Source organism: Mauremys reevesii, linkage group 21 (assembly GCF_016161935.1).
Source record: "Mauremys reevesii isolate NIE-2019 linkage group 21, ASM1616193v1, whole genome shotgun sequence".
NCBI lineage: Eukaryota > Metazoa > Chordata > Testudines > Geoemydidae > Mauremys > Mauremys reevesii.
Genome location: NC_052643.1, coordinates 24457226 through 24472933, shown reverse-complemented (window position 1 = coordinate 24472933; position 15708 = coordinate 24457226). Strand labels below are relative to the sequence as shown.

The 15708-nt window shown below is 48.4% G+C and overlaps 1 protein-coding gene across 1 annotated transcript in view; it reads left to right on the top strand.

The window, feature by feature from the left end:
* Positions 1-10929, top strand: part of ZMYND12 (zinc finger MYND-type containing 12) — a 38309-nt gene extending 27380 nt beyond the window's left edge. Inside the window, exons 6-8 of the mRNA XM_039509380.1 lie at positions 831-951; positions 7689-7834; positions 10674-10929. Coding sequence (XP_039365314.1) covers positions 831-951; positions 7689-7834; positions 10674-10793 — 387 coding nt within the window. The 3' untranslated portion in view covers positions 10794-10929. The remainder of the gene's footprint in view (positions 1-830; positions 952-7688; positions 7835-10673) is intronic.
* The last annotated feature ends 4779 nt before the right edge of the window (positions 10930-15708 follow it).

Here is a 15708-nt window from a genome sequence, read left to right as displayed (position 1 = left end):
CCTTTAGAATCTAAAATCTAAAGGTTTATTTACAAGAGGAAAAAGGTAGAGATGAGAGGTAGAATTGGTTAAATGGAATCAATTACATACAATAATGGCAAAGTTTTTAGTTCAGGCTTGCAGCAGTGATGGAGTAAACTGCAGGTTCAAATTAAGTCTCTGGAATACATCCCCCGCTGGGATGGGTCGTTCAGTCCCTTGTGTAGAGCTTCAGTTTGTAGCAAAGTCCCTCCAGAGGTCAGAAGCAGGATTGAAGACAAAATGGAGATGAGGCATTAGCCTTATATAGACTTTTCCAGGTGTAAGAATCTCTTTGTCCTCACTGTGGAAAATTACAGCAAAATGGAGTCTGCAGTCACATGGACAAGTCTCTGCATACTTTGCTGAGTCACAAGGCGTGTCTGCCTTCTCTCCATGGGTCAATTGTGTAGCTGATGGTCCTTAATGGGCCATCAAGCCAGCTAGGCAGGGCTAACACCAGCTTGTCTGGGATATTTCCCAGAAGCCGAGCATAATACAAAATACAGACAGTACAGAGCCAATACTTATAACTTCAACTACAAAATGATACACAGACATACAGACAGCATAATCATAACCAGCAACCCCTAACCTGGTCTTATACACCTTAGATGACCCCCTTTACCTAAGGTTTGGTGCCACTACAGGACCTTGGTTGCAACCCATGTTCTATATGGTCCCCATTTATATCAATAACGTCACAGCAATGTACTGGAAAATGAGGAAAAGGAAAGGGCAAAATGCATGCCCTTTTTAAATATTGTGTAATAATATAATTTTGTATGTTAATTCTCTTTCCTTCTCAATAGGTAACTGATATCTGGCATGCCCATTTCAGTAGACTGATTCAAGTCCAATCACAAACTCTCACGTCTCCAGCAGAAATTAATATATTGTCTGAAGAAGAGGAAATCAGTGAAGAACCTCTGAGTAAATCCAGTTTTCAGTATTATTATTATTATTATTATTATTCATAGAACACAGAATAATTTGAAGGGAAGGAGCCATAGAATGTTCTCTAGTCCTGTCCACTGTTTATTTTTATATGAGTCTTGGGAGTCTGACATTTCTATAGACTAAATCCAGTGGGGTCTCTTTGAGCCATTAGCTTTGAGAATTGAGATTTTGATGCCACTATCTTTCAGAAATTAGTTTACATTGAAACATTTTCAGTTATTTACATTTTTCTTATTTAAGTTGAAACCCACTAAAGTGAAGTTTCAGCCTGTTGAGGTATCTGTATGGCCCCTTATCTCCTTAACCAGTAGAACTCTGGATTAAATTTAGAAGTATGAACAACAAGGGTAATGTCTTGGTGGGAGTCTGCTACAGACCACCAGACCAGGGGGATGAGGTGGATGAGACTTTCTTCCAGCAACTAACAGAAGTTGCTAGATCACAGGCCCTGGTTCTCATGGGTGACTTTAATCACCCTGATATCTGCTGGGAGAGCAATACAGCGGTGCACAGACAATCCAGGAAGTTTCTGGAAAGTGTAGGGGACAATTTCCTGGTGCAAGTGCTGGAGGAACCAACTAGGGCAGGGGTGGGCAAACTTTTTGGCCCAAGGGCCACATTGGGGTTGCAAAACAGTATGGAGGGCCAGGTAGGGAAGACTGTGCCCCCTCCCAAACAGCCTGCCCCCCACCCCTTATCCACCCCCTCCCACTTCCTGCCCCCCAAGAACCTCCAAACCCATCCAACCCCTCTGCTCCTTGTCCCCAACCAACCCCCCTCCATCCACCCCCACACACCCTGACCGCCCCCTTCCAGGACCCTACCCCTTATCCATCTTCCCCCCCCCAGCCCCTTTCGGAATGTGGCCCCGCAAACATGGGCGGAGGACTCAACAGGAGCAGGGGCAGCCGCACAGCCAGAGAGAAGCGGCGGTTTCCCCTTCAAAGGGGCGCTTCTCTCTGGCCGGCTGCGTGGCCTCCCAGTGCTCCCCCTGAGTCCTCCGCCTGCGTTCCCTGCGCTCCCGCCATCTGCACCGCCCGCCTGCATATGATTTCAGTGCAGCCAGTGTTGAGTTGCCCGAGTGCCTGGCCCTGGGTCCCCCTGTTGTTGGGGGGCCTTTGCCAGGGCACCCTGTGTTCACTTGTAAATCTGCCCCTGCACCGCGCCACCCAGCCCCGGAGCCAGCCAGGATGCCGCGCTGCCAGCACAGCAAGCTGAGGCTGCGGGGGAGGAAGGACAGCCGGGGAGGGGCCGGGGCCAGCTGGGAGCTCAGGGGCTGGGCAGGATGGCCCCGCAGGCCAGATGTGGCTCGCGGTCCGTAATTTGCCCACCTCTGCCCTATCCACACCCCCGCCCTCTGACCACCACCCCGAACTCCTCTGCCCTCTATCCAACCCCCCCGTCCCCTGCCCCCTTACCACACTGCCTGGAGCACCGCTGGCTGGCGGCGCTACAGCCACGCAGCCGCCGCCACCGTGCAGCACAGAGACTGGGTCAGGCCGGGCTCCGCAGCTCACTGCCCCAGGAGCTCGCAGCCCCGCCGCCCAGAGCATTGCGCCAGCAGCGGAGCGAGCGAGCTGAGAATGCGGGGGATGGAGGATAGCAAGGGAGGGGCCAAGGGTGAGCCTCCTGGGTCAGGAGCTCGGGGGCCGGGCAGGACAGTCCCGCGAGCCGGATGTGGCCCGCGGGCCGTACTTTGCCCACCCCTGAACTAGGGGAAAAGCTCTTCTTGACCTGCTGCTCACAAACAGGGAAGAAATAGTAGAGGAAGCAATAGTGGATGGGAACCTGGGAGGCAGTGACCATGAGATGGTCGAATTCAGGATCCTGACACAAGGAAAAAAGGAAAGCAGTAGAACAGAGACCCTGGACTTCAGAAAAGCAGACTTTGACTCCCTCAGGGAACTGATGGGCAAGGTCCCCTGGGAGAATAACATGACGGGGAAAGGAGTCGAGGAAAGCTGGCTGTACTTTAAAGAAACCTTATTGAGGTTGCAGGAACAAACCATCCCAATGTGTAGGAAGAAAAGTAAATATGGCAGGCGACCAGCTTGGCTTAACAGTGAAATCCTTGCTCGTCTTAAACACAAAAAAACAGCTTACAAGAAGTGGAAGATTGGACAAATAACCAGGGAGGAGTATAAAAGTATTGCTCAGGCATGCAGGTGTGAAATTAGGAAGGCCAAATCACACTTGGAGTTGCAGCTAGCCGGAGATGTTGGGAGTAACAAGAAGGGTTTCTTTAGGTATGTTAGCAACAGGAAGAAAGTCAAGGAAAGTGTGGGCTCCTTGCTGAATGAGGGAGGGAACGTAGTGACGGAGGATGTGGAGAAAGCTAGTGTACTCAATGCTTTTTTTGCCTCTGTCTTCACAGACAAGGTCAGCTCCCAGACAGCTGCACTCTGCAGCATGGTATGGGGAGGAGGTGACCAGCTCTCTGTGGAGAAAGAAGTAGTTCGGGACTATTTAGGAAAGCTGGACGAGCACAAGTCCATGGGGCCGGATGCACTGCATCCGAGGGTGCTAAAGGAGTTGGCCGATGAGATTGCAGAGCCATTGGCCATTATCTTTGAAAAATCATGGCGATCGGGGGAGGTCCCGGACGACTGGAAAAAAGCTAATGTAGTGCCCATCTTTTAAAAAGGGAAGAAGGAAGATCCAGGGAACTACAGGCCAGTCAGTCTCACCTCAGTCCCTGGAAAAATCATGGAACAGGTCCTCAAGGAATCAATCCTGAACCACTTAAAGGAGGGGAAAGTGATCAGGAACAGTCAGCATGGATTCACCAAGGGCAAGTCATGCCTGACTAACCTAATTGCCTTCTATGATGAGATAACCGGCTCTGTGGATGAGGGGAAAGCAGTGGATGTGCTATTTCTGGACTTTAGCAAAGCTTTTGATACAGTCTCCCTCAGTATTCTTGCCAGCAAGTTAAAGAAGTATGGGCTGGATGAATGGACGGTAAGGTGGATAGAAAACTGGCTAGATGGTCGGGCTCAACGGGTAGTGATCAATGGTTCCATGTCTAGTTGGCAGCTGGTATCAAGTGGAGTGCCCCAAGGGTCGGTGCTGGGGCCGGTTTTATTCAATATCTTCATTAACAATCTGGAGGATGGTGTGGACTGCACCCTTAGCAAGTTTGCAGATGACACTAAACTGGGAGGAGTGGTTGATACGCTGGAGGGTAGGGATAGGATACAGAGGGACCTAGACAAATTAGAGGATTGGGCCAAAAGAAATATGATGAGGTTCAACAAGGACAAGTGCAGAGTCTTGCACTTAGGACGGCAGAATCCCATGCACTGTTACAGACTAGGGACCGAATGGCTGGGCAGCAGTTCTGCAGAAAAGGACTTAGGGGTTACGGTGGACGAAAAGCTGAATATGAGTCAACAGTGTGCCCTTGTTGCCAAGAAGGCTAATGGCATTTTGGGTTGCATAAGTAGGGGCATTTCCAGCAGATCGAGGGATGTGATCATTCCCCTCTACTCAGCACTGGTGAGGCCTCATTTGGAGTACTGTGTCCAGTTTTGGGCCCCACACTACAAGAAGGATGTGGATAAATTGGAGAGAGTCCAGCGGAGGGCAACAAAAATGATTAGGGGGCTGGAGCACATGACTTATGAGGAGAGGCTGAGGGAACTGGGATTGTTTAGTCTGCAGAAGAGAAGAATGAGGGGGGATTTGATAGCTGCTTTCAACTACCTGAAAGGGGGTTCCAAAGAGGATGGATCTAGACTGTTCTCAGTGGTAGAAGATGACAGAACAAGGAGTAATGGTCTCAAGTTGCAGAGGGGGAGGTTTAGTTTGGATATTAGGAAAAACTTTTTCACTAGTAGAGTGGTGAAGAACTGGAATGGGTTACCTAGGGAGGTGGTGGAATCTCCTTCCTTAGAGGTTTTTAAGGTCAGGCTTGACAAAGCCCTGGCTGGGATGATTTAGTTGGGATTGGTCCTGCTTTGAGCAGGGGGTGGGACTAGATACCTCCTGAGGTCCCTTCCAACCCTGAGATTCTATGATTCTATGAACAAGTATGTTCTGGAAGTGGCATATATTAATCTGTATAATAGTCTGAGAACAGGGGTTGTGGAAGCCCCATCATATAAATTAAATGCTAGCAAATGTACTGCTTTATATGGAACAGTCCTGCACTGATGGGAGACAAGACAGAGTAGATGCCCTAGCTTGTCTTTTCCATCTCCAATGGCTATGATTCTGTGAATATTATCAGAGAGGACAGGATGATGTTTCACTGTATGTTTGTGTGACATTACTTCCATTTATCATAAACTATTGCAAAAATCTTGCACTAAGAAGTTGCTGCATGTTGCCAGCTTCAATAATCACAGTAATGCAAGACTTGCTGTTTCAGGACAGACAACACAATGATGTGTAGCAGTATAAATCACTTCTATAGTGCAACTTCTTAGAAGCTGAAACGTGTCTATTGACTTCTCATGGTATCCCCTGTGGATAGCAAAAGTGAAACTAAAGCAGAAAAAATGCAGAACACAGGCTTGCATTCTAAGTGACAATCAGCCCTAAAGAGCCATCCTCCAATGGGGCCCCTTTCAGGGCCAGCACCGCAAACCCTATTCCAGAGCCAGTTCTCAAGGTGCTGCATTTTACAGACCTTGAAGGCACATGTCATCTGATGGTGCGGTTTATCATGGAAATGATAACGAATCAGAGCGTCACCTTGCAAACTGGAAACAGTCAAGTTTGCTTAGGCATCTCTGTAACAGACTCCCACAAGGTTCCATTCTACCTTCTTTCCTTTTCAACATATATACTTACGACTTATCAACAGCTAAGATCAGTAAGTACGTATATGCAGATGATATCTGTCTTGCTGATGTGGGTAACCATCTACATGGTATCGAAGGATCACTCAGCCAAGACATGAATGCGCTGGCCATTTACCATTGTTAGTGGAGACCTTAAGTGAGTCTAATATGGTGGCTGAAACTTTCCTTTTGAACAATTGTCTGGCCAATCAACCTCTTACAGTCTGTTCTGATGATTTTCCGCTCCCTTTTAGCCAGTTGTCACTTATTTACGAGTCAAACTGGACCGTAGTCTAACATACAGGTTCCCATCTAGAACACTTAAAGAAAAAGATCACCTCCTGCACTACCTTGATCCAGAAGCTAGCAGAAGCCTCCTTGGGAGCAGAGGCAGATATTTTATGAACCTCAGTCCTGGTGCTGGTATTTGCTCTAGCAGAATGTTGTGCTGCAGTTTGGGGCAGAAGTTGGCATGTACATCTTGTTGATTCAGAGCTGAATACAGCCACCTGTTTTGTTAGCGGTTGCCTTAGCCACACATTAACATCTGATTTATATGTGTTGGCTCATATAGCTCCCTCAAAACTTTGACCCAATGTCATTACCCTTAAAACTGCCTGGGGGGCTATGATAGATTGAAAACAGCCTGCACACAAGACTGACAATGATTCCAATAATTATCAATAAGCAACACAGACTTCCTATAAAAAGATCGGCCCACTTACAGAAGAAAACCCCCTGCACCTGCAGTTCCTGCTGACTTGCCACAACTAACTTGGTCAAAATCCTTTTGCAGTGGCCGTTCCTGCATTCATGTCCAGGGGTGCCGGCCCAGTGCCAATATTGGTACAACAGCACATCAGGGTGACAGTTACATTCTTATAGAGTGGCAGTAACTTTGGGATCTAGAGACAGACATGCAAACAAATTTCAGAAACTCTAATTTACACCCACCCTTTGCAACCTGGGATGTAGATCTTGAACTAGGATTAACAGGCTGCTGACTGGAATGGCCAGAGTGACTGCCACAGTGCAGAAATGTAACGTAGCCCAGTCTTCGCAGCATGACTGCAGGGCAGCGATGCAGATGGTCAAACGTGGAGGAGTGCACAACAGGGCCGCCCAGAGGATTCCGGCAGCCCGGGGTCTTCAGCGGCGGGTGGGCCCTTCCGTTCCTGGACCCGCCGCCGAAGTGCCCCGAAGACCCGCGGCAGGGCCCCCCCGCCGCGGAATTACCGCCGAAGCGGGACCCGCCGCTGAAGCGCAGCCCCGTCTTCGGCGGTAATTCGGCGGAGGGCCCGCCGCGGAAGGGCCCCCCGCCCCCGAATTACCACCGAAGACCGAGCTGAACTTCAGCGGCGGGTCCCGCTCAGTCTTCGGCGGTAATTCGCCAGCGGGGGGTCCTTCCGCCCCGGAGCGGAAGGACCCCCAGCCGGCGAAGACCGGGAGCGGCAGAAGCTCCTGCGCCCGGCCCCGCAAGAGTTTGCCGGGCACCCCGGAGCGAGTGAGGGACCCCGCTCCAGAGGCCCCGAAAAACTCTGGTGGGGGGCCCCCGGGGGGCTCGGGGCCTGGGGCAAATTGCCCCTCTTGCCCCCCCCTCTGGGCGGCCCTGGTGCACAATAAGAAGATTAGAGGGTAGATTGCAGCATTTTGCTATCCTTGATGATGCAGCAGTTAAATGACTGAATAATCTAAATATTGACTTGTGACGTACATCAGAGAAGAGGCTGAAACAGCAAACTTGCCATTTGAGGGTGAAAAGATAGAGATTTTAATATGCTTACTTTTAGAATTTGTATGGAAATCAGATATCAGTATGATGTGAGGCATAAATGCCTAAATAGAACAGATAGTTAGCTTGTTTTAGTAGTATGTTATCTTGTATGCTATCCATCCATCTTAAATGTTTCATTCTCAATGTAGATGAAGCTCAGCAAGCCGAAGCAAGTCAAGTACTGAACGCAATATTAGATATCAGAGAACAGGCACCAAAGCAACAACCTGCTAAAACTGCCAATGTTGTACATGCTCTTGCAATGCTTCATTACTTGATCTTGGATTTACCAAAGGCAAGTTTGACTCAGTGATTGTTTTTGTTTTTAATTAAACCACTATATTTTTGATTCACACAATAATATTAAATGCAGGAGCCCTTGCCTCGGAGAATGCATAATCAACGGAAAACAGTATTCTACTGCTTTCTAGCAAATATAGCCACTTTCCAGTATTTATTTATTAATTTTAAATACCTAGGAAATTAAATTTAAAAATACGATGTTAATATTAAAGATACAAAGCAAAGTACTCAAAAGTCAGGTAATGGCAAGTTAAAGTTCCTTATACAGCTTAGACGCTGTGCCTTTGTGCATGTGCATTACAATACAGTCTTAATTGCATGATTACCTACCACTTTTCATCATTCAGCACGCAGGCTGGATGTTGTGCAGTGAATGAGACAAGGGTTCTACATATGAGTGCCTGATTTTGGGCCATTTTTTTTGCAGTTCTCATGGTGTAAATGTGGATTCATTCAGTCCGCTGAAGTCAATTTTGAATTTGCACTAGTGTATTTGAGAGCAAAGGGTTAATATTTTCAAATGTGTCAAATGTTTGCGCATCGATATTTTAAAGGGGATTGATTTTTGGAAAGTGCTGAGCACTGCCCATCTGAAAATCAGACCCCTTTAATTTATCTCAAGTTGGGCATCCAAAATCATCAATCACTTGTAAAAGTCTTGGCTTTTGTGCATGAGTGAGGCTGGGGTGTATTACTGATAAGGTTGGTGTGATTTGTGCATCAGGATGAGGTCATGTCGCAGTAACAGTATGTGATCCTGTTATTCAAGACTGTATCAGAATATTTACAACCAAGGGGGCAGAGTTAAGGTTGCACAAGTTGAAAATTAGAGATGGGTAGGACTTCCTTATGTACAGAGACAGAAACAACTGTGAATGTTTAGTTTGGAGAGGAAGCCAGATGGTAGAGTTATGCAAAATAACAAATAGAGAATGTAAATACAAGAACAAAGACTTTTAAAGATGTTTGAATTAGCACTGCATGACATTTTGATTAAAAATTTGCATGATACAGTATAAATGAAGCAAATGTTAAATGGATTGAGAACTGACTAACTGATAGATCCAGAAAAGTATTTGTAATCAGGGGAATCATAAAATGTGATTATGACACAGAGATTGATGGAGTGGTAAATGATGAGGACATGGTAGTCATACAGAACAATCTTGGTGAGCTGTGCCCATTCAGACAAAATGTTTTAATACTGCCAACTGTGAGGTCATACAACTGGTTACAAAGAATGTAGGCTATACGTACAGAATAGGGGATTGTGTCTTAGAAAGCAGTGACTCTGAAAAGGATTTAGGGATCATAGTGGACAAGCAAATCAATATGAGCTCCCAGTGCAATGCTATGGCAAAAAGGGTCAGTGCAATCTTTGGATATAGTAGTCGTAGTAGGGTTCGCCTCTGCATACAGCATTCATGAGCCCGATACTGGAATACTGGGTACAGTTCTGATATCTCAGATCTTTAAAAGGCTGTTGAAAAAGTGGAGCAAGTGCAGAAAAGAGCCACAGAAGTTATTTGAGAGCTGGGGAAATGACTTTAAAGAACTCAGTCAGTATAGATTGACAAGTGACTTGATTACTGTATAAATACCTTCATAGGGAGAAAATACCAGGTACTGCTGGGCTCTTCGGTTTAGCAGAGAAAGGCAGAACAAAAAGCAATAGCTGGCAATTAAAGTCACACACATTCAAATTAGATATAAGGCACAATTTTTTTAACAGTGAGGGAGATTAACCATTGGAACAAACTATCAGAGGAAATGGTGGATTCTCCATCTTGCTTGATGTCTTCAGATCAAAACGGGATGCCTTTCTGGAAACTACTTTAGCCAAACACAAGTTATTGGGCTCAGTGCAGGGGTGAAATTCTCTGGGCTGTGTTATGTAGAAGGTCAGTGTTTTGGCCTTAACATTTATGACTCTATGAAACAAAGGCACACTCAATGAAATTGAAAGGCCACACATTTAAAGCTTAGAAAAGGAAATTTTTTTTTACACTATGCAAAATTAGCCTACGGAACTCATTGCCCTATGATAGCATTGAGGCCAAGAGTTCTGCAGAAATCAAAGCTTGGACACTGATAAAGATAATGAGAACACCTACAGCTATATTGGATGGGATTAATAATGTTAATAATATATAACCTACATTGTCCACTGATGAAAAGCAGCTCAGCACCATTGAAGTTGATGTAGATGTCCCAGTTTACCTCAGTAGAAAGTTTGGCCCTCTGATTTTAGAAGGGATATAAACCCTCCTGCCTCATAGCATAAACCATCCATTAACCAATGGGATCGCGAAGTTCTCCAATGGGCATGTTATTCAATACTTGTCCACTAGGAGGTTTCTTACAACTTTCTCCGAAGCAGCTTGTGCTGTCTGCTCTCTGAGGCTATGTTTTCACTACCCGCCGTATCGGCGGGTAGCAATCGATTTCTCGGGGATTGATATATCGCGTCTCATCTAGACGCGATATATCGATCCCCGAATGAGCTCCTGTCGACTCCGGAACTCCACCAACCCGAACGGCAATAGCGGAGTCAACATGGGGAGCCCCGGACGTCGATCCTGCGCCGTGAGGACGGTAGGTAATTCGATCTAAGATACTTCGACTTCAGCTACGTTATTCACGTAGCTGAAGTTGCGTATCTTAGATCGATTTCCCCCCGTAGTGTAGACCAGCCCTGAAACAGGATAATGGCTCTTACCCAGTATGACAGTTCCTAAGATCCCATCTATAGTTTTCCTACCCTTGTGAGAAAAGGCTGTGCCACTATTTCATGGCAGTTATTTTGTATATTTTTTTAAATATCGTTTCAGGCTCATGAACTTGGGATGAAAGCTTTTCTAATAACCAAACAGCTGCCAAACCAAGATGCATCCAAAGCTATTAATCATCTATTAAAATTGATTAAATCCAAACTTTTCTACACAAAATAGGGTCCAGTTTCTTCACCTCTTTATCTTTTCAACTAGATGGCATTATGAACGTCGTACTTTTGCCTGCTATCACTTGTCTATAAACATTCTCTGTATATTTGTTTGCTTTTATTAAAATTACACTTTGCCAGTTTTAGTTTATTGTAGCTGATTTTATTTTATATGGATGGTGGTAATATATAACAATGTAGCAGAGTAGGAAATGAGAATACGATCAAAACAGGGTTAACAACTATAAAACAGATGTGTACCCAATACTATGAACAAGCAAAATATGCTACCATTTCTCCATGCTATCCCTCTGAAAAGCTCTCTTAGTACAGTATATTTCAGTGGTGGAGATGAATGTTGTGTCCTTGTTCTTTTCTTCAAATGTCTCAATTTATAGCTTTCAAATATGTTCAAGCAGACAGCTTTAAGGAGGCGTTTAAAGGGCTTGTGATCTGGACACAGAGAGAGGAAAGGTTACCAGGATTACTGCCAGACAGCATGCCTTGTACAGAGCAGTGCTGGGGAAATGCCTTATGGGAAGGCACTGTCCCAGCTCAGCCCTGATTTCCTCCCACCCCTCCCAGTCTCCTTTCAGATCTTCAACTCTACCATCCTCAACCAGCAGGACTGTGATCCGGACTAGATGATGCCTTGGGATTTGAGGTCCCACAGGCAGAGTCCCACAGGCAGAGTTGCAGTCTAGCAGTGGATACTCTGCACCCCCTATCACAAGCACCCCATTCTAATTCTGGGGGCATATTGCTCTCAGTGAGTCATTTTAATGGAGATTGTCTGTGACACAACTATTTTTTAAATTCAATGATAATGAGGATATGTGGAGAATACATGATAGCGTGGTATAAAGGATGATCAGCATGTGTTTGGGATGGATGCATTACTTCCCACCAAATCCATGATAAACCTTTAATACCACACCACAGCATCCCATGGTTCTGTATATACCACACGTGGAACTTACTTTAATAAAGCTGTAAGGAGTTTTGCTAGTTTTTCCTGGAACGATTTTCTGTATTCTGCATATAAAGGTGCCTTAGGCCATGCCTACACTACAAACTGTGGTTGCTGGGGGGAGGGATAGCTCAGTGGTTTGAGCATTGGTGCTAAACCCAGGGTTGTGCATTCAATCCTTGAAGGGGCCATTTAGAGATCTGGGGCAAAAATCTGGGGATTGGTCCTGCTTTGAACAGGGGGTTAGACTAGATGACCTCCTGAGGTCCCTTCCAACCCTGATATTCTATGAAGTTGTGTTGGTATACAGCTGCTGAAGTTTATATGTCACTTGGAATTAGATACCTGACTGCTTGCACTGGAAAATTTTTGCAATGTTTGTGGGATAGAAATAACTCAGTCAGGGATCTTTTGGAGCTAGAGGTCAAGTTCCCAGCATGCAATTTTCTCCATCCCATAATGCCATCCATATCCCATAATTTTCATGATTTTAAAAAAATCCCACAAACCCACACACCACCTTTCCATCTCTGTTATCTCTAACACAGGGGTGGTCAAACTTTTTGGCCTGAGGACCATATCAGGGAATAGAAATTGTATGGCTGGCCATGAATGCTCACAAAATTGGGGTTGGGTGCGGGAAGGGGTGAGGGCTCTGGGGTGGGGTTAAGGAAGAGAAGTTTGATGTGTAGGAGGGTGCTCTAGGCTGGGACCGAAGGGTTTGGAGGTCGGGAGGGGGATCAGGGCAGCGATGTGGGAACAGGTGCAGGTTCTAGCTGGGGGTGTGAGCTCTGGGGTAGGGCTGGGGATGAGGAGTTTGGTGTGTAGGATGGTGCTCTAGGCTGGGATTGAGGGGTTTGGAAAGGGGGATCAGGGCTGGGGCAGGAGGTTGGGGTGTGGGGAGAGGCTCAGGGGTGCAGACTCCGAGTGGTGCTTACCTCAAGCTGCTTCCTGGAAGCAGTGGCATGTCCCTGCTCCGGCTCCTACGTGGATGTGCGGCCAGGAGGCTCTGCACACTGCCACATCCTCAGGCACCGCCCCTGCAGCTCCCACTGGAGTGCCAGCGGGGGGCCACTGGAGCTCGTAGGAGCCAGAGCGGGGTCATGCCACGGCTTCTGGGAGCTGCATGGTACGGCCCCCAACCCTGAGCCCCAGCTGTAGTGTTGGAGCGGAGCAAGCTCCATACCCCGCTCCCCAGTGGGAGCTCGCAGGCTGGCTTAAAACAGCTCACAGGCCGGATCTGGCCCACAGGCAGTAGTTTGCCCATCCCTGCTCTAACAGAAGCATGGAGCCCCAGACACGCAATTGTCCTGTATTTGCAGACGCGGAGGAAGTGACAATGAGGGACATGACAGTTTCTTTGAGAACAGTTTACTGTGGGACACAGTGAAAAACAATTCTAGGTTGTTGGCTTCACAGAGAAGCTGCAGACCAAGGAACAGCACTTCTGGGCCTGAGAAACAAGCACTGAGTAGTGGGGTCACATAGTAATGCAGGTTTGGATGCAAAAGGTCACATTCCTGGATCTGTGTGCTGAGCTCGCCTCGGCCCACCAGCACAGGGACCCCAGAATGAGAGCTGCGAGAAGCAGAGAAGCGAGTGGCGACCGCACTCTGGAAGTTTGCAAGGCCTAAGTGTAAGGACCTTGCCCATGCGAAACAGCCGCTATCGGCACCACCTCCTGTTGTGGGCGACCAAAGCGATCCCTTTGCCTCCTTGGCGGCTCCAGGTCTGTTTCTGGTGCCAAGGACAACGTGGGCACCACCATCAGCACCGACACCAGCAAAACAGCTGGCTCCAGTGAAGCCCTTGGCCCTGACAGGGTTGACTCCTACTAAGGCTATGGCTCCGAAAAGCGCTCTGGCGCCATCTGCTGACTCTCTTCCATATCACACCTCAGTACCATGCTCAACACAGGCCCTGAGGAGAGATCACCCACAGGAATTCACACAGACTCACGGCCCGCACCAGGCACCAGCGAAGGAAGCAGGTGCCTGGGGCGGCCAATAGAAAGGAGCGACAGTCTGTGCGTTGTTGGGGCAGCACGTCCGGGTCGTCATCGTCTCAATCAAGACACTTTTCACGCTCTCCCACAGGGACAGCACCTCCTTTCCTTAGTGATGTCCAGGAGGACAAGGGTGATTATCAAGACTCTCTTGCCCCATCAACATCAGGGCAATTGACATCAACTTACCAGCCTTATCCTGCTGCAGTTCAGGCACCCAGCTTTTCAGGGGCCTCCACGGATGCAATCATATATTCCCTTTCCCCTAATTAGACATATTGGGACCCCAGGGCATAGGCGGCAGGTTTGTATAATTTTTGGTGGGGCCCAAAATGGTGGTGCCCCCCCCGCTCCCGCCCTGTAAGCCGATATAAAATGAAGCTACAACGCGTCAGTGCCATAAGATTACAAGGGTCAATTAAAAGTGGAAAGTCAGAAGCAGCACTTGCCTACTTCAATACACAGTATTATATTTTGTTGCACCTGTTGTGATGAAGTGGGAATGTTCTTAATATTTTCTCTGAATACTGTGTGGGTGCCTCAGTTTCCCCTGCAAGATGCCAACTGAAGGTGTTGGGGACAAAGAGATCAGGTGGCCTCCCTGTCCGGAAGAGACACAGAGGCCAGAGGAGGGAGTGTCAGTTTGGAGCTGGCTGGGGAAATGGGGAGAGACCCAGAACTTGGTTCTGGGCTCCCCACCCCACAAGATGGACCTGACAGAGGGGTTCTGTTTTCTGTACCAACAAGCTCTGTTTAAACTGTGTTCCCATCATCTAATAAACCTTCTGTTTTACTGTCTGGCTGAGAGTCACATCTGACTGCAGAGTTGGGGTGCAGGGACCTCTGGTTGCCCCAGGACCAGCCTGGGCAGACTCGCTGTGGAAAGTGCATGATGTGGAAGGGCTGAATGCTCCGAGGTCAGACCCGGGAAGGTGTAAGCTTCTTGCCCTGGAGACAGTATGCTCCAAGAGAGGAGGCTCCCCCAGAGTCCTGACTGGCACTTCCCAGAAGTCCGCACAGGCACTGACAGTCCCTCCTCCAGCCTTTGTCTCTTTTCCAGGCATTAGGAGGTGTTCTCCATCACCTTCAGTTGGCACCTTGCAGGGGAAACTGATTTGGGAGAAATGAAGTAAAAGGTGCCCAAACCGAGCTTGAGCACTCCTGAATTTTGAGGTGTTCAAATCTGGAAGGCAGGTGCTGGGGGTGGGAGAGGGCTGTAGGCTCCATGGGGGAGCATGGCAGCAACTGTCTGGAGCCACACGGAGCCAGACACGCTGGTCTGAGTGGCACAGTAAGCGGTTTGGGGGTTGGAGAAGAGGTAGGGAGTTCCGGAGGGCAGTCAAGGGACAAGGAGCAGGGGGGGTTGGATGGGGCAGAGGTTCGGAGGGGCAGTCAGGGGACAGGCAGCAATTGGATAGGCATGGGAGTCCAGGAGGTTTATCAGGGGACAGGTAGGAGGGTCCTGGGGGGAAGTTGGGTGGGGTCTCAGGAGAGGGCAGTTGGGGACAAGGAGACGGGAGGCTTAGAGAGGGGCTGGGGTCCCACGGGGCAGTGAGGGGCAGGGGGGTCGGGCGGGGGTCATCAGGGGCCACGGACCTGTGGTGCTTAGATAGGGGTGGGGTCCTGGGGGCAGTTGGGGCAGGGGTCTGGGGAGGGGGCAATCAGTGGCCAGGGGCTGGGATTGAAAGGGCTCTGGGCTGCTGGCAGTCGCGGGGAGCCCAGAGCCCTTTAAATCCCAGCCGCGGCTGGGAGTCAGAGGGCTCTGGGCTGCCTGCAACTGCGGGGAGCTCAGAGCCTTTTAAATCCCAGCCGCGTCTGGGAGTCAGAGGGCTCTGCGCTGCCCGCTGCGGCGGGGAGCCCAGAGCCTTTTAAATCCCATCTGCGGCGGGCAGCCCAGAGCCCTCTGATTCCCGGCCGCGGCTGGGATTTAAAGGGCTCTGGGCTCCCCGC